Genomic DNA, 23,369 nt, shown 5'->3' with positions numbered 1-23,369 from the left:
CCAGGACCCTGAGATCATGACCCGAGCCGAAGGCAGAGGCTTAACCCACTGAGCCACCCAGGCACCCCTGCTAGATTACTTCTAATTTTCTTCCAGTACAAACAGAGCCACAGTAAAAATCAATGTGCACGTCTGCATGTGAACACACCAGAGAAGTTTTTCTAGGATATATACGGAAAGATATAGTTTTGGGGTCCAGGTGTGACCGTCTTCAACTTTTTAAGGTATTATTGGCCGTGTTACTATTCATTCTATTTTTAAGGATATGATCTTCATGTATAATTTCTTTGTAATCTGCTTTATCCATCTACTACATGTATGTGCACACACCCAAGTCTATCGCACACACACTTTTGTACACGTTGACTCAGCAAGATCTTGGAGACTTACTGTGAGCTGGGTGTTGGGTCTTTCTTGTCATGGGACTTCAGTCCTGGGAGGGTCTCGCACCTGTGAAGCAAGCCTGGCATGTAATGAGATTTGCCCAACATCCCCATAGCGTGGAGGAAGCTGGGTGTCCAACCCGGGCAAGTTTGATTCAAGCACCCCACCCCAGACTGCTGAATCAGAGTTCTAGAGGAGGGGCTCGACACCTACCTCCTGCACTCAGTGGTCTGAATTCTATGGGGAATCAAGCAAATGGGGCCCGTGAAAAGTCAGTGTCTCTGGCCCACTGGTCTCTCTTGGAACCCCATCTTTCTGTTATCCCTTGGGATTTATTTATTTATTTTTAAAGATTTTATTTATTTATTTGATAGAGATCACAAGTAGGCAGAGAGGCAGGCAGAGAGAGAGAGAGAGAAGCAGGCTCCTCGCTGAGCAGGGAGCCCGATGCGGGGCTCCATCCCAGGACGCTGGGATCATGACCTGAGCCGAAGGCAGAGGCTTTAACCCACTGAGCCACCCAGGCGCCCCTCCCTTGGGATTTATATTGAGTTGCCCATGATTCTCTATTCTCAGCAGTGTCTCGTCTCACCGTCTGGAACCTGCAGAGAAGGTAGAGTCTGGTATGGGAGCCTGAGCGAGCCTTGGGGTCAGAACCGCAGAAGCCTTTGCTTTTGGAGGAACTCCTGTTCCCATGGCAACCGCAGGCCACATCTCATCTCCAGGACCACCGGGGACCATGCTTATAGAGCCAGGGCAGAGGGCCGCCAGATGTGAGTGTGGGACAGCTCTGTGAAGGTTCCTAAGAAATAGGGGGAGGAAGGAAGAAAGAATGCAGTCTCTGGGGCAACTGGAATAGTCCCTCTGGTGAGGAGAAGCCTGAAGGGTCCTTGGAGTCATCTTTATGCCTGGGATGGAATGTGCATCTGAGGACCAGATACCTTCCCCTGTCCATACACGGCACCATACCTGCCAGAAGTCTGGCAGGGCTCAGGGACCTTCCCAAAGTCACACAGCCAGTGATCAGCAGAGAGGGCTTGGGGCACTATTCTGTCTGTCTCCCAAATCTGCATTCCGGATAATGAAAAAAAGAATTTCTGGAGAGGTGTCCTCGTGCGTGGGAAAGGCCACGGACCCTCCCACTCCCAGAATCTTCCCGGCCTCACACATCTTCCCGGCACCTGCCCTAGTCACACACTTGGTGAATGGTCCGTGGGCGTTCATGGCATTGAATGCAGGTCAGTCACAGACTCATTTCTCGGCTCCCAGCCTAACGTCACTCACACTCCCTCGCTTTCTTGAGCAAGAGAGACTAGGCTAGTTCCAGAACTCTGGCAGACCCCGGAGCTGGTTATGTTGCGTTATTCTTATGATAGCTCTTCTCTTTCGGTGAAGGTTATGAGTTGCTGCTGCCCTTGACCTCCCCTTGGATTTGGTGGGGGAGGGGATGGAAATTCCACCCTGGGCATGCAGGGAGGATGCCAGCAGGCGAATATCCTCTGTCGTGTGGCAGGGCGACCCAAGAAAGGTAAAAAGGCTGGATTTCTCTGCAACCCAACCCTGCTTCCCTCCCAAAGGCCCCCCCCCAATCCCATCACACTGGGGAACAGGGCTTCAATATATGGATTGGGGGGGACACGAATGTCCCATTCATAGCATGCACATTGAGTTTCCTTTGTGTCCCCAAGCTTTTTCGAGGTAGAAGACAAAAGAATGAAAACAACAAAAACTGTCAAATAAAGTAACCTAGGGCCAAAACACCAAGTCACTAACTTGCCTCCAGGTTCCAAGGGGAGAGAGATCACCCCAACCTTCCTGGGCTTGGAGATTCCCAGCAGGTGCAGCCTGGTCCATTTCTCACAGCTGCCCAACACCAGTCACCTCTGTGAACAAGGACCATGCTGTCCAGCCAAGTCTCCCAGCCAGCCTCAGTCTCTGGGACAAAGTAAACTCAGCCCAGCTGGGTGTCACAACTCCTCCAAGTTCCTTCAAAGATAGAACCCCACTGGCTGTTCAGGATCAGGTTCGAAGTTACTTGTGTGAGTCTGCACCACACTTCTTTCCAATTTTAATGGAATTATACATTGTTCCTTTTTCTTTTCAATTCTATGGATCACCCCCCATTAACAACCTCAAGGAAAGTTCTTGAAAGAAAAACATGCACACGGTCCCGGCCCCCTCCCTGTCAGGACACCTCCCCCGAATGCCCTGCTTCTGTTGGTGGTTGGTTCTCTTCTTTTTTTTTTTTTTTTAATTTTTATTTGTTTATTTACAGTATAACAGTGTTCATTGTTTTGGCATCACACCCAGTGCTCCATGCAGTACGTGCCCTCCCTATTACCCACCACCTGGTTCCTCAACCTCCCACCCCCCCACCCCCCCACCCCCACCACCCCTTCATAGCCCTCTGGTTGTTTTTCAGAGTCCATAGTCTCTCATGGTTCATCTCCCCTTCCAGTTTCCCTCAACTCCCTCTCCTCTCCATCTCCCCATGTCCTCCATGTTATTTGTTATGCTCCACAAATAAGTGAGACCATATGATACTTGACTGTCTCTGCTTGACTTATTTTGCTCAGCATAATTTCTTCCAGTCCCGTCCATGTTGCTACAAAAGTTGGGTATTCGTCCTTTCTGATGGAGGCATAATACTCCATTGTGTATATGGACCATATCTTCCTTATCCATTCATCCGTTGAAGGGCATCTTGGTTCTTTCCACAGTTTGGCGACCGTAGCCATTGCTGCAATAAACATTGGGGTACAGATGGCCCTTCTTTTCACTACATCTGTATCTTTGGGGTAAATACCCAGCAGTGCGATTGCAGGGTCATAGGGAAGCTCTATTTTTAATTTCTTCAGGAATCTCCACACTGTTCTCCAAAGTGGCTGCACTAACTTGCATTCCCACCAACAGTGTAAGAGGGTTCCCCTTTCTCCACATCCTCTCCAACACACGTTGTTTCCTGTCTTGCTAATTTTGGCCATTCTAACTGGTGTTAGGTGGTATCTCAATGTTGTTTTAATTTGAATCTCCCTGATGGCTAGTGATGATGAACATTTTTTCATGTGTCTGATAGCCATTTGTATGTCTTCGTTGGAGAAGTGTCTGTTCATATCTTCGGCCCATTTTTCGATATGATTATCTGTTTTGTGTGTGTTGAGTTTGAGAAGTTCTTTATAGATCCTGGATATCAACCTTTTGTCTATACTGTCATTTGCAAATATCTTCTCCCATTCCGTGGGTTGCCTCTTTGTTTTGTTGACTGTTTCCTTTGCTGTGCAGAAGCTTTTGATCTTGATGAAGTCCCAAAAGTTCATTTTTGCTTTTGTTTCCTTGGCCTTTGGAGACATATCTTGAAAGAAGTTGCTGTGGCTGATATCGAAGAGGTTACTGCCTATGTTCTCCTCTAGGATTCTGATAGATTCCTGTCTCACGTTGAGGTCTTTTATCCATTTCGAGTTTATCTTTGTGTACGGTGTAAGAGAATGGTCGAGTTTCATTCTTCTACATATTGCTGTCCAGTTTTCCCAGCACCATTTATTGAAGAGACTGTCTTTTTTCCATTGAATATTTTATATGGAAAACCCCAAAGACTCCACCCCCAAACTACTAGAACTCATACAGCAATTCAGTAACGTGGCAGGATACAAAGTCAATGTACAGAAATCAGTGGCTTTCTTATACACTAACAATGAAAATACAGAAAGGGAAATTAGAGAATTGATTCCATTTACTATAGCACCAAGAACCATAAGATACCTGGGCATAAACCTAACCAAAGAAGTAAAGGACCTGTACTCGAGGAACTACAGAACACTCATGAAAGAAATTGAAGAAGACACAAAAAGATGGAAGACTGTTCTATGCTCTTGGATTGGAAGAATAAACATTGTTAAAATGTCTATACTGCCTAGAGCAATCTATACTTTTAATGCCATTCCGATCAAAATTCCACCGATATTTTTCAAAGTGCTGGAGCAAATAATCCTAAAATTTGTATGGAATCAGAAGAGACCCCGAATTGCTAAGGAAATGTTGAAAAACAAAAACAAAACTGGCGGCATCATGTTACCCGATTTCAAGCTTTACTACAAAGCTGTGATCACCAAGACAGCGTGGTACTGGCATAAAAACAGACACATAGACCAGTGGAACAAAGTGGAGAGCCCAGATATGGACCTTCAACTCTATGGTCAAATAATCTTCGACAAAACAGGAAAAAATATTCAATGGTTGGTTCTCTTCTAATCGTCCCTTTCTCCTCCAAATTGAAACAGGGGCTTCCGAGGGGGCTGGAGCCAGCCCGTGTTGGAGAGCTGGTGCGGAAGGGGGGGTGGGCAGCTCATGGCTAAGCTGTCAAGGCCCATGGTCTCCACCGCACCACGCTGTCTGATGCAAATATGATAAGAGCCACATTTGTCATTTTAAATTTTCCTGGAATCACATTTTAAAAAGTAAAAGCCAACGGACGAAGTTAACATAATGATATATTTTATTTAACCCAGATGTCCAAAATATCTTTCCAGCATGCTGTCAATATAAAACGTTATCAATGAGCTATTTTACATTCTTTGTGGTATTGGTTTTTCTTCTTACCAAGTCTTCGAAACACGGTGTATGCTTGGTGCTTAAAGCCCACCTCAATCCAGACACTAAAGTTTCATCAGCAGGACTTAATCTGTATTTAGATTTCATAAAATTTACTATGGTAAAGGTGGATTTGCAGGTCTATGTGGCTCAAACATCTCATTGACGTTTTCCAATGACTGGATTGAACATCAGTTTTTAAAATTCAATTTAAATGAATTGAACTGAATAAAATGAAAATTTCCACCATATTGGACAGCCCAGCACTACACAAGCCTCCCTTTCAGACAAAACGATCTCTAATGTGTCCAGATTTCTATTTCTTTTTTTAAGATTTTATTTATTTATTTGACAGAGGGAGATCACAAGTAGGCAGAAAAGCAGGCAGAGAGAGAGGAGGAAGCAGGCTCCCTGCTGAGCAGAGAGCCCGATGTGGGGCTCGATCCCAGGACCCTGGGATCGTGACCTGAGCCAAAGGCAGAGGCTTTAACTCACTGAGCCACCCAGGTGCCCCAGATTTCTATTTCTCTGCTGCATTTATACATAAAAACTCTTTGCATATGATGAACCCACCCCGAACTAATAGACTGAGAGTAGAGGACAGATTTCCCACCTAGCTCGATAAGATGTTGGAAGTTGTACAATATAATGGTTTAAAAGAGTGGATGCTAGAGCCAGACTGCCCAGGTTCTAGTCTTGCCTCCAATACTGACCAGCTGGGTGACCTTGGGTGACTTACTTAACCTCTCTGTGTTGGAGTTTTCTCCGCTATGCCACTTCACTGAGTAGTTGCGAGGATTCAAATAACCAGTACAGTGGATAAAGCACAAGGCTACCACCTATGAGGGCATACAGTGAGCGCTCAACAGATGTCATATTTCATTACATATTTTATCTAATTATAATAGAAGGACGGAAGGACTAGAAGAGACCAGAAAACTATCAGCCTGTTGTTTTGCAAGTGAGAAAACAGGTCCGGGGTGTATAAAAGACCGATCAAAGGTCACACAGAAAGCTAATGATAGAAACCAGCTGAGACCCCCTTCCTTAACGCTCAGCCCAATGACCTCTCCACTCTGCCCCCGGCAACGCTGACATTTACAGGAGAGGAAACACTTTGGCCCACTGAGCACCTGAGCTCCTCATTTCACCCCCAGGAGCAAGCCAAACCATCCGCCAGGCCCTCTCCGCAGGCTCAGGGGAGCAGAATGCAGGGACAGTTGGTTTAAAACTCATTGTATTGGTGCTGCTGGATAGCCATGTATCCCCAGGAAAAAAGGCCCATTTGTTTCTTTGGAGACTTTTAATTTTTATTTTGTTGTAGATGTTAAAAATTTAGAGCAACAAAAGGAGAACTCCAAAACTCACTGTATGGGTATATTTCTTGCTAGTGTTTATATTTTTCTGAAGCTTTTTTTTTTCTGTAGTAGAGATTGGGTTTCATTTATTTATATCCTTTAAGCATCTCTTCTGGGCAAGGCACTGTGCCAGGTGCCAGGGATATGGGAGTGAAAATAGAAACTAGAAACAGTCCCTGTCCCCGTGGCCCTGAGAATCCAACTGGATAGATGGGAATCAACAGTTCATCACCAAACGAACTGTACTTGTATGTGGCCGGGGCCACAGAGGGAAAAAGGTCCCAGGGTTCGAGGAGAGGGCAGAATGGGGGACCGAACTCCGGCTCCCTCTAGGTCCTGAAAGATCTTCAGAAGCTTGAAACCCGGCTGGGCGGGGGCAGGGGCTGTAGGAGAGAGCATATTCATATTTATAGCATTCCCTACATCATTAAAAACTCTTTGCAAATATAGTTTTTAAAGATTTTATGTATTTATTTGTCAGAGAGAGAGACAGAGAAAGCGCACACAAGCAAGGGAGGGGCAGAAGGAGAGGGAGAAACGGGCTCACCGTTGAGCCCCATGCGGTACTGGATTCTAGGACCCTGGGATCATGACCTGAGCCGAAGGCAGATGCTTAACTGACTGAGCCACTCAGGTGTCCCTCTTTGTGAACTTTTTTGCAAAGATTTTTAATGTGGATCTTCCTAACCAATCCCCAACATGCTTTTAAGATAATTCCGTCGTCTCCAGCTTGGGGGATTTTTAATGTTTTTACTATTAGAGATGACAGGGAAGACAGTCTTCTGTGCAGTGTCTCTAAGTCTTGGCTGCAGGAAGGTCCAGGGAGTCATCTCACTTCATGTTTCTGATGATCTGCGGTGGGGAATCCTATTGTTCCCTATCTGCAGCGCGAGTTCCCAACCCTAGGAGACACTGAATGATCTGCCTGAGTCACACGGTTTGAAAGGGGTCCAGCTGGAGAAAGGAATCTAGAACAGTCCAGTTCTGACATGTGGACTCTAATCTCTATGCAGTCGTCACGGTTATTTCTAGAGGACAGGTTCCCAGAAGTGAAACGGCTGGCTCAGACGGGCTTTGTTTGTTGCTGCGGTCCTTAGGGCTGTTGACTTACCGGCTCACGACACCCCACACAAATGTTAAAAAGAAAACAACATGCTTTGTGGCAGCGGACGCTTGCCACACTCTGCACGCTGGTTCTCTCTGTGGGGGCCTCCCTCCACGTGGCTGTAAGTCTGCCCTGTCCACCCTGCCTTGCCCCCCAAGTGCAACCCGGCAGCATCTTTCCCCCATCAGCCACTCGGCAAGCACTTATTATGGGCCTATGCTTTCCCCAGCACGTCTGTCGGAGCGGGGCCGGCAAGTGTTTCTCGCACCCCTGGATGGCCGTGCTGGGTGCGGTGTACGGGACCCCCGGGTGGTGTTCGGCTGAGCCCCTGACGGGACCTGAGAGCTTCCGGGCCGGCCAGCAGGGCCTCAGCCTCTCCTTCAGTGCTGATGTCTCCTTCCTTTCCATGTCCCCCAGTTCTCAAAGCCTCCAGGAATCCCATGGGCCTGGGAGACTCTAGAGGATGAGTGTCCCATTTTCTTAGGCTCCAGGCAATGTGACTTCACTTTTCCCGTCCTCAGTCACCTCCGTTTCATGTCCCCTTGGCCTCTTGCCCAGGCTACCCAGACCGAGGTCCTGTCCTATTCTGCTTGGGGCTGTGGCCTGAAAAGCTGCCACCCCCTTGGGCTGGGGGGAAGCTTTCTCTTCTCCCATGTGGACACCCACCCCTGCATTTCCTATCCTTTGCAGAATGGGGGGCACAACTCAAGATGATTTTCTGGGGGCACACAGGATAACTGAACTTAGTGGATGAACTTAGTATTGAATAATGCGTGGTAAGAAAAATATTTAGGAGTGCCTGGTGGCTCCATTGGTTGGGGTTTTTCGACCATTGCTTTAGAAAAGTTGTAACAGACTACGTTTTCTTCTCCATATCTTGCTCCATTCCTCAACATAGCATGGGAATCCCTCCAACTGGTGTAACTCCATTTTACTCTTTATAAAGGCTACAGAAGCTGACATGCTGTAAATGGACCACAATTCATTCCATTTTCCCAACGAATGAGCACTCGGTCTGTTTCCAGTGATTAATTATCTGACAACCATGGATGCTTTTTTAAAGCAATGAACACTTAAAATAATTTTTTTATTTATTTGTGGGGGAGGGGCAGAGGGGAGAGAGAGACTATCAAGTAGACTGTGGGCTGAGTGCAGAGCCCGACATGGGGCTTGGTGCCACGTCCCTGAGATTATGACCTGAGCTGAAACCAAGCATCGGATACTTAACTGACTGAGCCACCCAGATGCCCCTGCAATGAATGCTTTTATATTCAAGTATCTTAACTCTGTAAAGCAAACTCCCAGGAAAAGGTAGAAGTTCCCTTTCAAATAAATTTACTGCATCAAAAAGTGAATCGATCTAAAGAAAACTGTAAAGTATGCAAGCAGGCAAAGGCAGTAAGGCTCCTGGGGGAGCACCCATCCTACATTGGGCCCTCGGGGAACAGAGGCTCGGATGGAAGGGGAGGGGAAGGTAAATTCCGCTCTGAGGCACAGGGCTCAGAGAACACAAATGCCAGGATCCCTTCTTGGGATGGGGACAGGAAAATGCTTGTGACCCAGAAAACAAACCCCCGAGTATGCATAAACGGCTTTGATGACAGCTGTCCTTGCAGCTCATGGTTCCTGCTGGCTCTTCCAACAGTCAGTCAATCAACAATCACTGAGGTGGGCACGGGGGTGGGGGTGGGGGGGGGGACACAGGGCTGGTTCAGCCTGGGGCCCTGTTCTCTAGAGTTCTGTGGTCTAGCAGAAGGTGAGTATGCTTTCACCCATAAGAAAGTGGTTCCCCAGACCCAGAGAGCCCTCTACACACACACACACACACACACACACACACACATACACACACACGATCACACACACACAGACACACAGAGACACTCACACACAAATGGTCACAGTTACCCACTCACACGCCCCCCCACAACCACACACACACGCGCACGCAAACACACTGCAGCCAGCACCCCAGTCTCCTCCGTGCCCCACCCCGTGCGTGGATTGAAAACCACTCTGGGGCTCTGGGGCCGTTGCTGTGGGAACCGGGATTCTGCCAACCTAATTCGTGGGCCTCTGAATTCTTGCTCTGAATATTGCATTAGCCATGGAGTCTGTGCTCTGAATTCTGAGTCCCCTCCAGGGGGTCAGGCTGGGCAGCCAAGCAGGGCGTTGGTGAGGACAGGCAATCCTAGGCCTGATTACTTTCTGTCTGAGTGATGGAGTGGCCCCGATGGATGCTTGTAGGGGAGCCGCGCCAGCCGGCAGGTGTGAGCGCAGAGTATCCGCTCGGGGTGGGGGAGGGGCTGAGACTAGTAGCAGCTGCCAGAGCCTATGGTTTCTATCTGTCAAGCCAGGCCAGGCTGGGCTTGGGTAACAAGCACAGGCTGAAATCTTTATGGCTTACCTCACAAAGGTTCACTTTCTGGTTTTAGGCTTTTGGGGGTTCTTTTTTAGTTTTGGGGGGCTTGGGGGGGCACCCAGATCTGAACTGGAATACAGGTTCACTTCTTATGCAAGATGCTGGTGCGCCAGCATCCCCTGCCCTCGTGCAGTCGCATTAGGGCCTCAAATAGGGGCACGTCAGAGAAAAAAGAGGGGGAGGACACTCACCACCACTTACCTCCATCGACCCGGCAGGGAGTGCACGTCCTTCTTCCCAGACAGCAATGGCCCAGCCTAAGAGGAGACCCTGCGTGGAGGGGAGCTCTTCTGGGAGCACGACGGTCTCTGCCACGGCCCCCTCTTTGTGCTTCTGCTCTGGACAGTCCCTGCCCAGTGTGGAGCCGATCCCCTGAAGACAGTTCAGACCCACGTTCTGCTTCTTGCTGAGCTGGGTGGCCTCAGGCTGTGGATTGTCAGGGACCCATGAGGAAATGGGTGGTGCGATCAAGATAGGAGCATTTGAAGGGGCTTATTTACAAAGGGTGAGGTCCGCAGGAACTGGAAGCCAAGGAGCTCTTGCCACCCAGGGCCCAAGGAGGCGAGAGCAGGGAGTGGTCAGTGAGACCCGAAGGAGAGAGTCCAGGCGAGGAGCCACTACCTTCAGTGGGGGACTTCACAGAGAAGGAGTCAGGGGAATGAGCACCGCCACTCCCCTCTCCTCCCTCCCTCCTAGGTCCGCTGTGGCTCCCCATTGGCTGAGCCAAACCAAAACCAAAGTCCAAAAAAATCAGCGCACCATGGCCATGTAGACAGCAGCTCCGGAGGGACGAAGGGACATCCCTTGGCATGGGAGATGGTCTTCTGTCTTTGGGCCTCGCTTTGCGTTTGTAAAAAGTGAATGTTCCTATCTAATGGCGTGGTTGAAGGGAAACGGAATAATAAATGTGAAAAACATACATACTGGCATGTGTTCAGCCCTCAGCAAATGTGAGTTTTTCAGTATCTGAAAGTGCTGTACAGTGGGACGGTCCCACCCCAGGATGCACCAATCGCCCTAAAGTCTGGTATGAGTGTCTCAAACAAATTTCCCAAATGAAATGTTTTTCCTAACTATATTGTCTCCTAACGATAACCCCTATTTGGAACTTCTGTACGTCAAGTATAGTACAGACGTTGACTTCTCTTAGCAAAACACAACTTCCTTAGGTGTCGTGGCCAACAAACTGGGACTCTGGCCGAGAGAGATTGGTAACCCATCCATGGTCACTCAGCCAGTAAGTAGGTCTGGCCCCAAAGCCCACCGTTGTTCCTCCACTCAGATCTCCGAGGGCATTCGTACAATCCAAAGACAAAGTAGATGTGGCAACAAAAACAGAGCTTGAGGGCACCTGGGTGGCTCAGTGGGTTAAGCCGCTGCCTTCGGCTCAGGTCATGATCTCAGGGTCCTGGGATCGAGTCCTGCATCGGGCTCTCTGCTCAGCGGAGAGCCTGCTTCCCTTCCTCTCTCTCTGCCTGCCTCTCTGTGATTTCTCTCTGTCAAATAAATAAAAATCTTTAAAAAAAAAAACAAAAAAAAACAGAGCTTGAGAATTTCCCTACCCTGAATGGAGGCAACTCTGCCCGAGGCCCAGGACCGTGGTGTTTCAAAATCCCCATGTAGCTCCTGCTCTAGAAAGTGGCCCTTGACCTTCAAGGCGCCTCTGTGCCCTCTACCCCTGAGCTTGCTCACCCACCACGCCTGCTGCTGGTTGCTTTCAGGTCACCCATCTCCAGCACCATCTGACCAGCCCAACACCAGCCGTGCAGAGAGCCAGCGCTTGGAGCCAGGTGAGGAAAGAATCTTTCTGGGGGTCCGCAGCCCACTTTCAGAGACCAAGCAGATGGTGCCCTGGGGGATGGGAAAGGGAGATGGACTTTGAAGGGATCAGGGAGGCTCCCTAACTTCAGACAACACTTCTTCCTGAATCAATGCCCAAAGTGCCACTGTTCCATTCACTCTGAGAGCTTAGAGCCACCATTTTCGAAAGGCCACTGATCAAGTGTCACATACGCAGGGGCAAAAGGTTCAGTGAGCCTTTTAAAGGGATTTGTTGCGATCAAGCTAAAGGACTCTTGGTGGGGGTGGGGCGGGGTTCCATCAAGTGGGTCCTTGATTAACTCAACAGATGTCTATTAAGCTCCTCCTCTGTACAAAGCTGTGTACCACTATAGTTGCCCTTAGAACCCTTCTCCTGACTCTAAGGAGAACCAGGTTCAGGCCTGAAAGGGGGCTCAGGGATGAACCAGCCCAGCCCCATTCTGCAGATTGGAAGGCTGAGGTTTAGAGCCCAGTGGGATATTGTCCAAGATAAGGCAGTGGAGCCCCTGGCAGCCGGGCATGCCACCCCCATCCCTGAGACCTGCTGTCCCGATGGGTGGAGGCCTCAGCTGGCATCCTACACCTCCAGGACAGCGGCTTGGGGTCCGCCTGGTGAACGGGAGCAGCCACTGCAGCGGGACCGTGGAGGTCTGGCTCGAGCTGTCCTGGGAGCCCGTGTGCGGGGCGCTCTGGGACAGCCTGGCCTCTGAAGCCGTGTGTCTTGCACTGGGCTGCGGAGGGGCCTGGGAAACGACCCAGCCCACCTTGCCATTCCTGGAGAAGCTGCCTGGGCCAGGTGTGGGGAACTCCAGTGCGGCCCCAAACTCCACGCTGGCCCTGGCACCCGCCGTCCTGTGCAGAAGTCCCGACTGGAAGCTGTGCAAAGTGGTGGAACATGCGTGCAACAGCAGCGGGATGCCAGCCAAGGTCACCTGCGCAGGTACCGGCGGACCGCCACCGGCGGACTGCCCTGCCAACACTTGGGTCCCCAATCCTTAGTGGGTCTCTGGTCCTTACTGGTCCAGCACCTTCTCTCAAATAGGACCTCGATCTCTGCCCCTACCTCCCATGTACAGGTTCTGCAGTGTCCCTTAGCTTTGTCACTTTCCAGTCCCAACCTGCTCTTCAGGCCCCGCCCACCAGGTTACTAGCCCCTCCCACCGGCTCCGGCAGCCCAGCCGCGGGTATCCAGCCCCGCCCCCAGGTCCCTAGTCCTGAGGAGTTCCCCACCTCTGCCCAGCAGGACCCCAGTCCTAACAGGGTTCCCCAGTCCTACCCACCGATCCTCTCATTGGATTCACAGCCGCCGCCACCCTCCCAGCCCTCCCTTCCTCCACCACCCGCGAACCCGAACCCTTTCCCGCCTCCCGCAGAGAACCGCGCCCTGCGGTTGGTGGGCGGCAGCAGTCGGTGCGCAGGCCGCGTGGAGATGCTGGAGCAAGGCCAGTGGGGCTCGGTGTGCGACGACACGTGGGACCTGGAGGATTCCCACGTGGTGTGCAGGCAGCTCAACTGCGGCTGGGCGATTCAGGCCGTGCCCGGCTTACACTTCGCCCCTGGCCAAGGACCCATCCACCGGGACCAGGTGAACTGTTCAGGGGAAGAGACCTACCTGTGGGACTGCCCGGGCCTGCCAGGAGACGGGTACTGCGGCCACAAGGAGGACGCTGGCGTGGTGTGCTCAGGTCAGGAAGAGGGGGGTGGGGGTCAGAACCTCGGGCAGCCCCCAACCCATACAGAAGGCTTGGGTGTGGGGAGGGATGGCCCCTGCTGATGTGAGGTCCAGTCCTCCAGGGAGGGTAAGACCCAGGCAAGCGCAATCCGGGAAACAGAGGGATAAACATCCTGGGAAAGGAAGCCGGGTGGAGTTTAGAGGTACCGGGGGATCCAGAGTTGGAGGGACGAGCCTGCCCACCTCCTGGAGGAAATGACATGAGAGGGGAGACTCTTCCCCAGTACGAGTTGGTCACCTGATTCAGAACAACATGGGGAGACGGAGGCAGGGAGGCCCCTGAGGAGGCTGTGGGCAGTGCAGAGGAGGCCATGAAGTTCTGGTTGGTCCAGTGAGAACTTCTCTTTGATGTGCATAGGAATGGGGAGTGGGGGTCTCAGTAAAGATGCATTCTGACAGCAGGAGGTCCGAGCAGAGCTTGAGACTGCATTTCTCAACAGATTTCACGCCATGCTGACGCTGCCGGTCCGCGGCCCACAGTTTGAGTAGCCGGCCTGCCATGCCGGCCAGAGTGGGCAGAGCAGATTAGATGGGGAGGTAGACATAGGAGGGAAAGCACTCGGGATCGGGATCCGGAGGCTGACCGGCTGGGGGTGTTTGCATTCATGAGTCCTGTCTGGTGGGGGGATGGGCCCAAAGGACCCCGACCTGACTCTGCCCCCGTGCCCCACCTCTCCCCTGCAGAGCACCAGTCCTGGCGCCTGACTGGGGGCCGCGACCCCTGCGAGGGGCAGGTGGAGGTACAGTTCCGTGGGGTCTGGAGCACAGTGTGTAACAGTGAGTGGTACTCACAGGAGGCCCACGTGCTCTGCCAGGCCTTGGGCTGTGGCACCGTGGTCAGAACCCCCATCGGGCAGCCCCACTCCCTGCCGGGCAGAATGTACTACTCGTGCACGGGGAATGAGTCCACCCTGTCCGACTGCTCCTGGCGGTTCAACAACTCCAACCTCTGTAGCCAGTCAAGCGCAGCCCAAGTCCTCTGCTCAGGTACCCCTCTTCCCTGCCCCCGCCTCACCCCCTCCCCAGACTTGCACTTGAATCGGAAGCCCAAGAACTTGCACTAGGTCAGGAATGACAACAGTGCCCGCATTAGAGGGACCATTGTCTGCCGGCACTTAGCACGTGCAGGCAGACAGGGCTAATCAAGCAGGACATTCTTGCCCACAGAACCTCAACTCAGCCCTCAGATACTTACTAAGGCTTTATCATATGTTAAGCGGTGGTCCCTGTTGACTGGAATTGGCTCAGGAGATGAAACCAGCTGCTGTCCCAGGGCTGGGCTGGTGATCGTAGGTGGGCACAGGAAAATAATATTGGGGGACAAGAGTCTGGAGCCCTGATCACATGGCAGGCCCTGGGGAGTACCTGATACCTCTTCCCTCATCGAAGCTTCATGTCCACGTTACGAATTGGATCCTGCCCTATTTCACCAGATCTAAGGGGGCATGGATATGTCACACTATTATTATTTTATGTACCATAAAGGGCAAAAATGCTGCCAAAATAAAGTCACAGCATGTCCTCGGTTGTAGCAATTGACGCCATCTCCCCAGTTTCAGAGATGTTAAAACGTGAAAAAGCCCGAGCATAAGACCCAGAGAAACATGGCGTTCAAGTCCCTGTGGAGTTGAGGCACCTGGCCGTGAACTCCTGCTGTACCGCTCACCCAGGGGGGGCTTCCGTGCCATGAGTATGTGGACGCCGATCCTAGCCACTCCGCAGGGGAGCGGGAAAATCAGGGAATGTCTACCAAGGGACTTTGCAAGCTCCATCCCTTGCCTGTTAAATGATTGTGGTAATGATCATCATGTCAGTTTCCCGGCTCCCAAAGCCAATGGGAAGAGCGAACCCAAGACTTCACAGAAAAAGGCATCTGTGGTCTGTAGCAGAGTTTTTACAGAAAGAAGAGTTGCTTCTTTTTATTACCTCTTATTCTAACCAAAGAAACTTCCCAGCATCTAATCCACGAGATCTTCCTTTTTGTTGGGGGTGGAAAAGGCAGGTTTCCTTAACCGTATGCGCCACCACCCCCCCCCCCCCGCCCCACTTCCCTTGGGACTACGCCCAAGGTCACTCCAAAGTCACTCCAGGTCACGTGTCTGTCTTGGTCAGTGTCTAACACAAGGGCTGGCGCACAGGAGGTGCTGTAATATGTGTTGAGGGCATGACCTGTGCTTTCTGACAGGCTCCCGGAGTCTGCTCAACCTGTCCACTCCTGAAGTCCCTGCAAGTGTTGAGCCGGTCACCGTAGGTGAGCCTCACTTGTTCTCGGTTTCTCAGAGAGGTGGGTGTATGCGTGCAAGTGTGCATATGTGTGTGAGCGTGTGTGTGCACCTGGGAGGGCCTGGAGGTGGATTCCCCATCCCCCACCTCCAGGCAGTGGGCCCCACCCTGCTGCACGGCTGTTTTGGTCCTCTCCCCTCACCTTCCTGCATTGTCAGAGCCCCAGCCCCCCGAATCCTGGTACTTCATGGGCAGGAGCCCACTCTCCGTCAGCTCCTGCTCAGCAGGAGGATAGAGCTGAAGAAAGCCCGAGCTGGTCTGGTCTGCCCTTGGCCAGTGGCAGGTGCACCAAGGGTGTCAGTGCGTTTCTCACATCCCAGCCACTGGCCCAGAGCTGTCCCCGACACTCTTTCCCGGCCCTGTAACCCTCCTGGCGTCCCCATGGGGGAGGTCTCCTTAGATCCCTTACACAGAAAAAGAGGTTCAGGCTCAGGGGGTGAAGGTATGAGCAGCATTGGCTGGAGTGTGTACCAATGGAGTGGTGGGCTGTCTGCCAGCCAGCTGCAGATCGCTTGGTTGCCTCCCAGGAAGACTCCTGAGGCTCAAATTCCAGCTGTGACTCCCACTAGCTGGGGATAGTGGGCAAGTCTCCACCTCTCGGAGCCACAGATCCCGCGGCTGTAAAATGGGAGTGATAATCATGGTAGCTTTCTCCTAGCGCTGCTCTGAATCTCCAGTGAATTAATTTCTCTAAAGCCCTTGGAAGAGGGCAGAGTTTGCAATAAGCCGTGTCTGAGCACTAGTTATTCTCCTGATTATTGAGTCCGGGCGTGGAGCCCCTCGGCAACCCCAGGATGGCCTCAGGGCCTGGCCCAGGTTCACGGGCTCTATGCCGTCCCCTGCTTTCACCAGAGGAGGGTGGACGGGGGCTTGGGTGTGGAGTGGAGGGGCACCTCGTCCTGACAGAGAACCTGGTCGTGGATGAGGGCACGGAGAGGGAACAAAATGCCGGGGATGGCACAGTCTGTGGGGAGCTCCAGGCAGGACCACAGGCACCCGCTGGCATGCTCTCTCTCACTGAGGTCAGGGCAGGGAGCCCATCTCCCCAGACCACACTCTATCTAGCCCTTGGCCCAACAGCCCTGCCCTCAGCCCTGGTCCTTCATTCCCTGTATCCCCTACCACCCAGCCTCTCTCTTGCACCCACTTCCTGGGAACGTCCAGTTCCCAGGCTGGTCCAAGTCACCCCCTTGGCCTATGGAGAAGAGGGAAGAAAATGAGAAGAAGGAGGGAGTCATTTCTGGGGAGGAGCAGACACTGTCCCCAGCCAGGGAGTCAGGACGATCACATCCCTCTGGCTCCCTGTGATGCTGTCACTACCTTCCGTCCAGCCCTGTGGGCTACATAGCCCAGGCCTTATTTCCTGAGCGGGAGGTGGTTCCCGTCTCCTCTCTGACAAGGGCTCTGTGCACCTGCCTCCTGCAGCCTCTATCCAGGCTTTGGGCTCTTTTAAGCAGGGATACAGTCGAGAGAGAAGATAGTGACCCACACCAAGGCTGCAGGGCTGGGAGGTCCAGAATCACAGCCCTCACCCCTACCCTCAGGAAATACAGGTCCTGTAGGAAGGAGGCATCCAGGGCAGAGAAAGGAGATCTTGCTCTCCTGATGGCCTGTTCACTGCCAGAGAATGTCCACAAGTCACCTTCTCTGGGAAGCCAGCCTTGGTTTGCCCCCCAGAGAATTAGGTGCCCCTTGTAAGTCCTCATGCCCGCCCAAACCTCCATCCCTGCAAGCGTGGCACCATAGTGGATTGAGCCGACATATCGATCCCTCCACTAGGCAGTGCCCTCAAGGCCTGTGATGCCGATGGCACATTTGTATCCCTAGGGCTTAGAGGGCACACAGTAGACACTCAATAACTGCTGAGCGGAGAGAGAGAGCCCTGTGGACTGGTGGCCAGGGGAAAGTTTCCTTCCATCAACTATTCATTCACTATGCATTTCTTGAGCACCTATTATATGCAAAGCTCCTAAAAGAAAATGGGCAAATTAAAAAAAAAAGAAGAGGGGTGGAGGATAGGTCCAGAAAAGGAGAGGGTGAGCTGCAGAGAGGCTGGATAGGCAAGAAGAGCAAGGAGAAGTGTATGTCCATTCCTCTTTCTCCCTGACTTGGGGTTCTTGCTTCCAGAATCTTCTGTGACCGTGAAAACAGAGGACTGGAAGTCACGGGAACTAATGCTCCTCATCCTTTGCGTCATTCTGGGGATTCTCCTCCTTGGCTTACTCATCTTCACAGCCTTCATCTTCTTGAAAGTTAAGGGAAGATACGGTAGGTTCAGAGTTCTGGGAGCCACGGGAAAGACCCAGAGAGGGAAAGGAGGCCAGAGGTGTGGCCCTCTCAGGGGGATGTGGGCCTTGTGGGACTCCAGCAGGAGTGGCCGTGATCCAGCAATGGCCACCCAGCCCTGGCCCCAGGGGGCACCTCCTGATGGGAAGGATTTTCCCACGTGCCCAGCAGAAGTGGTCAGACCTCTGTGTGTACATGAGTGTGTGTTTGGGGTAGGGGACGAGGAGGAAGGTGTCTCAATGAGAATAGGACCAAGAAGGCTGGGACAGAGCAAAAAATGACTTGTAGAATCTTTGGCTCCCTTCCCTCAGCCCTGCCCGTAATGGTGAACAACCACTGCCTACTCACCACCACCCCAGACGGGATCAACAGCTATCAGGATGTTCCCATCACCGTTCCCAAAGAAGAAGGTAAGATGTCAGCCACCCTGGGGGTGGGGAGGGCTGGGGAGGACAAGAAGGGTATCCTTTCTGGAGGGTCAGTACTATTTAGATCAAAACAGTGCCCCGGGGGGCGGGGGGGGGGGGAGGAGACCTCAGCCAGCCCACTGGGGCCTGTGCGACCTTGAATGTCTCCATCTGGGCCCTGAGGGGCAGAAGACCTTCCAGGGTAGTCATTCCAGGCTAGGTTTTGGAGAGTTCTGGAACAATACAGGCTCAGGGCATTTCTCAGAGGACAGTTCCACCCCGCTCCTCAGCTGGTAGGTTTGGGATAGTATGGCCCCTTCCAATGGCCCGCCCCATCGGCCTTCCTGCAGAGCCCCATCAAGATTTTCCTGGAACATAATTTTATTTCATATCTTCGGAATGAAAGAAAAATGGAATCGGTCATCCATCTTTTACAACATGGGGGTTTGCGGTTCTTGAAATTCTTGTAAAGAAACTTAGTCAAGCTCAGTTATATTACATTGTGACTATGAAGTCACCCTTATTTGAAAGCATTCAATGACAGGAAAACCAATACAAAACTCAGCCAAATAATATAAACATTCCCTGTGCATGGTGTCCAAGTGTTCAAAGGAAGAATATGAACACAGAACCTTGCCCACAGTTTGGGCTCAAGGCACCTGCTCCATGACTATTACAGGCTAGGGGTTAGGAGCCACACTGCCTGCTTCTCTGGGCAAGGCGAGGACCCCCCAGGGCCTGAGTTCCTTCAACTGTAAAATGGGGACACGGGTGTATGTATTTCATAGAGTCACTGTGAGAATCCCAATGAGATAGTTTCTTAAATGTCAGAACAGAGCCCTGCATGCAATGACTGCTTTGTGTTTGGGAAAGAAACAGATGTTATTAGTTCCCCGTGTTTGAAATGGGTGGGGGGAGCTTGGAAAACCCAGGCTGGATGGTCTTGTACAAGATGGGCTCTCCCTGCCCCTCTGTCCCTGGTCCCCACTCCCTGCTGCCTCTCCCTGTGCCTTTCTGCCACCACCTGGCCACGCCCCCAACTCTGCTCTCTCCCCAGTTCCCCAGCTGCCCATCCAGGTCCAGGCCCCACTTCCCAAGGACTCGGACTCCAGCTCGGACTCAGATTATGAGCACTATGACTTCAGCGCCCAGCCTCCCGTGGCCTTGACCACCTTCTACAGTGAGTGCCTGGGTGGGGCTCCCCAGGGGGCACACCTGCCCCAACCAGGGAGAGGGTCCTGTTGGCTGGGGGCCTTCCATGGGGCCCATCTCCTCACCCCTGCACGCCCAGTGACCTAGACGTGGTCCTGCACTGAAGCTTTCCAAGCGCTTTGTGACCCTAGAGACAACTCCATGTCTGTAGCCCCATTCTTTTCTACCTTTGTCTTTGGCCACGTGGGGTCTTAAGACCCCCCCCCCACCCCCGCCGCCGACCTTCACCTACAGGTGGCTGCGTCTGTGTTGGACCAGGAAGTCCAGGAAAGAGACACACTCAGATGGCTTCTCACATGCTCACACCCCTTCTGTGTCGCATCCTGCCCCTCCGCCTCACCCCTTCCCCTCCCTTCACGGCAAGCCCAGCTTGAACCTCTTAGCCGGCTTTTCCAGCTCTCCTCCCTGCCTGCCGGGGATAGGAGCAGGACAGACAGAACTTAAGGCAGAGCCCATGCAATGCCAGAGGTTAGAGCAGAGAATCTCACACCTATGGTGTGACTCCTTTGGGAGCTTGTCAAATTCCTCCCAGCTCGCCCCAGGACCCAAGATGTAAGTTGGGATGAGAGTTTGACTGTGTGTGACCGAGGCCCCAAACGGCAGTGCCCTGAGCAGTCGGCAGGGGCCCCGGCTCCGGCTTTCTTGCTTTTGTGCAGCCCCTGGGATGTTGTCCTCCTCCACATGGTCCAGAATGGTTCACTGCCATGCCCACATCCTGGGCAGCAGAAGGGCAAGGGAAGGTGGGGCAGGGCATGCCCCAAAAGGCAGGATGCCAGAGACACTCACTCCCACTCATAGACACACACACACACACACACACACCAGAACTTAAACACACCAGCTGCAAGAGAGGCCAGCAGACAAAGCCTCTGTCCTGAGCAGCTATGTACCCAGATAAAGGCCAGAGGCTCTCCTGCTCCAGGAGGGGAGAATGGATATGGGGGATAGCTAGTCGTCTGTGCCCCACCTGCTGAACCAGGGTCTCTGGGGTGGGAAATGAGTAATTCCATCGGCCATGCCATGAAGCAGGTCCTGAGAACCTGCTGTTCCGCGCCCAGGCCTGTAAGAGGCAGGACCAAGAGTCCAAAACCCTACGACACTGTGACTCAGATTCAGTGGTACAGGTCCGAGAGCAGACTCCAAGATCCCAGACACTCACCAAATGCACGTCATCTCTGTTCTGAAGCGAGGGTGCCCCAGAGCCTGGGAGGAGAGGATTCCAGACCTTCTGGCTTCTGCTCGGGGAAGGCTCCTAGACGGGGCACTATCTGCCCAGAACCTCCAGGGCGCAAAGCCAGGATTTGCCCTGTTTCCTTAAGCAGAAGGCGGGGTGGCTGCCTGACCCTGGGCTGATTAGATACTGAACTAGGACAAGAGCCGGGGTCTGATGGCAAATGCTAAGCCCCTCTGTACAGCCTGAGGGCATCGTCCCAAGTCACCGTCCCCAGTCCGGGCTCCCGGGAGGAAGAGGTGGACCTACCCCCCTCCTCACTGCCCGCCCCCCCCCCCCCCCCCCCCCCCCCCCCGCCTGTAGATTCTCAGCGTCACCGCGTGACAGAGGAGGAGGCCCAGCAGAACCGGTTCCGGATGCCCCCCCTGGAGGAAGGTGAGTGGGGCGGGGGAGGGGCGCATGGAGACAGTGGTAACAGCTCACCCTGACAAATGCCAGTGGGAACCCCTGCCCCTCCGCCCAACAGGTCCTTCCTGATTTTAAAAGTTCCTCTTGGCAATTAGTTCTTCCTTGAGTCTAATTTAAAGCTCTCTGGAGGCATTGCTGCTGCTCTCCTCACCGTTCTTCCTTTCCTGGGCCAGGACAGGAAGAGATGCATCCTTCCGAGATCGCACCGGTTGGCACCGGACGCTACACGGTGGACGCCCCGTCCGTGGGCTCCCAGCACCGCGCCAGGAGCAACAGTGGGTCCAGCACCTCCTCCGGGGAAGATTACTGTAACAGCCCCAGCAGCAAGCTCCCTCCGTGGACGCCTCAGGTGTTCTCTGCGGAGAGGAGCCCCCTTGTGGAGCAGCCCCCCAACCTGGAGCTGGCTGGCTCCCGCGGTACTTTTTCAGGTAATCTGGGCTGGGAGGATTCTGCGCGCACCCCAGCCTCCCGTCCTACAGCTGACCTGGCCGGAGCAAGCATAAAGCCAGATGCCCTGAGCCAGGCTGAGTCCAGGATTCTGGCCCCAGGCTCTGTGGTCCCTTGCTGTGAGACCTGGGGCAAGTCTCCACCCCTCTCTGGGCCTTCATTTCCTCAGTCATGGTCAAGCCAGGAACTTGACTCTTGTGAGCCATCAGGGCCTCCCAGCTCTGGCAGCTCCCGAGCTGGCTGTCTGCAGCAGAGAGTGACTGGCTCTGGGTGTCTCCGGCAGGGCCCTCGGCCGATGACAGCTCCAGCACCTCCTCGGGAGAGTGGTACCAGAACTTCCAGCCGCCGCCCCAGCCCCCCTCGACGGAGCAGTTCAAGTGTCCAGGTGCCAGCAGCAAGGGAGGTGGTCCTGGAAGGGGGAGAATGGACAGGAAGTAGGGGTGTATGTGTGAGGGAACTCTGGATCCATTAGATTCATTAGCCCAAGAGGAAAAGTAGACAAGGAAAGGGATTTTTTTAAAAACAAGAATGTGAGGAGGTGGGAAAAATGGATGTGGATGGGACGGAGAACGTTCCAAAGAATGCCTTGAGAGGGAGTGAGCTCCCCATTAGTAGAGGCATTCAAGGAGAGGTAACTGATGGCCCCTTGGGGGAGACTGTGGTAGCAGGCAGTGTGCCAGCAGTCAGGTCTCCTGTCATTTCCTGTGCGAGCGTGGAGACTACAGCCCTAAACGTCACGGCGGAGGCTCTGCCTTCTGGACTGACATTCTAGCAAGGGAGATGGTAATGAACAAGATGACATGAAGGGGGTCTGGTCACTGCACTGCACACAGCATTGCAGGGGAGGGGTGTGTCCCGTGGGACAGGAGGGGCCGTGACCAGCCTCCCACTGACCCGAGCCTCCCGCCACACAGGGTCCCCCACCACGCGGCCTGACTCCCTTGACAGTGAGGACTACGACGACATCAGTGCAGCCTAGGCTGGGCCCAGCGAGGCCCCAGGGGGCTCCCTTCTGTGGGACTCCAGCTCTCCCTGCCCCCACTCTCCCGCCCTGCCCTCCCACATCGTCCCCCAGGGGCTCGCAGGCCTTCCCTGGAGAGATCTAGGGAAAGTGCTCACCCTGCCGTCACCGCTCAGTCTCCATCCATGGAACAGAAGCTACTGGCCCAGCCCTCCCTCGGCCCCAAACAGCCCCAAGGTGGAGGGTGCTGCCTCCGAGAGGTAGTGAGACAGCTCAGGGCCCGGAGGGACTGAGAGAGCAGAAAGGGGCCCCATCCCAGGGCTACTCCCTGGACTCCCTCTGGAGGCCCTGGGAACCCACCAGAGCACAGCCCAGCTCTGCACGGACAGTCCCTGGACCGAAGATCCTTACTCTGAGCTTCCTGTGGCTTCCAAAGATGGCCCTAGCCCAGCTGCCCCAGAGACTCAGAGTCGGGCCCCCGGCCCCGCAGGAGCAAAAGCACAGAGTCGTCTGCCAGCAGGGACCCAGAGGCTGCCCTAAGCCCCCGTGCTCATCTGTCTGCTTGGATTCCTGGGGGCTTCCCCGAGGAGCACGTGACTATGCACTGTCTCTCCTGAAGCCACGGACGTGTCCAGGCGGCCTCCAGAGAGAGGTCGGACGGCTCAGAGCTGGCTGCCGGTGTCCTGGTCTGAGTGTCCTGAGATTAAAGTCATTGCTGAATAAAA

At 53.3% G+C, this 23,369-nt stretch overlaps 1 protein-coding gene across 3 annotated transcripts in view; it reads left to right on the top strand.

The window, feature by feature from the left end:
- The window catches only part of CD6 (CD6 molecule), a 40,360-nt gene extending 16,991 nt beyond the window's left edge, over positions 1-23,369 (top strand). The window contains exons 2-13 of one of the 3 annotated variants that reach the window (XM_046017848.1): positions 11,578-11,646; positions 12,267-12,617; positions 13,051-13,362; positions 14,094-14,396; positions 15,595-15,660; positions 17,820-17,960; positions 18,290-18,388; positions 19,443-19,565; positions 21,132-21,203; positions 21,410-21,664; positions 21,967-22,068; positions 22,598-23,369. In XM_046017848.1, coding sequence (XP_045873804.1) covers positions 11,578-11,646; positions 12,267-12,617; positions 13,051-13,362; positions 14,094-14,396; positions 15,595-15,660; positions 17,820-17,960; positions 18,290-18,388; positions 19,443-19,565; positions 21,132-21,203; positions 21,410-21,664; positions 21,967-22,068; positions 22,598-22,662 — 1,958 coding nt within the window. In that variant the 3' untranslated portion in view covers positions 22,663-23,369. The remainder of the gene's footprint in view (positions 1-11,577; positions 11,647-12,266; positions 12,618-13,050; positions 13,363-14,093; positions 14,397-15,594; positions 15,661-17,819; positions 17,961-18,289; positions 18,389-19,442; positions 19,566-21,131; positions 21,204-21,409; positions 21,665-21,966; positions 22,069-22,597) is intronic. The other 2 variants (XM_046017850.1, XM_046017849.1) reach the window with 2 other exon arrangements.

This window comes from Meles meles, chromosome 8, assembly GCF_922984935.1.
Source record: "Meles meles chromosome 8, mMelMel3.1 paternal haplotype, whole genome shotgun sequence".
Lineage (NCBI taxonomy): Eukaryota > Metazoa > Chordata > Mammalia > Carnivora > Mustelidae > Meles > Meles meles.
This window is presented reverse-complemented; position numbering and strand designations above follow the sequence as displayed.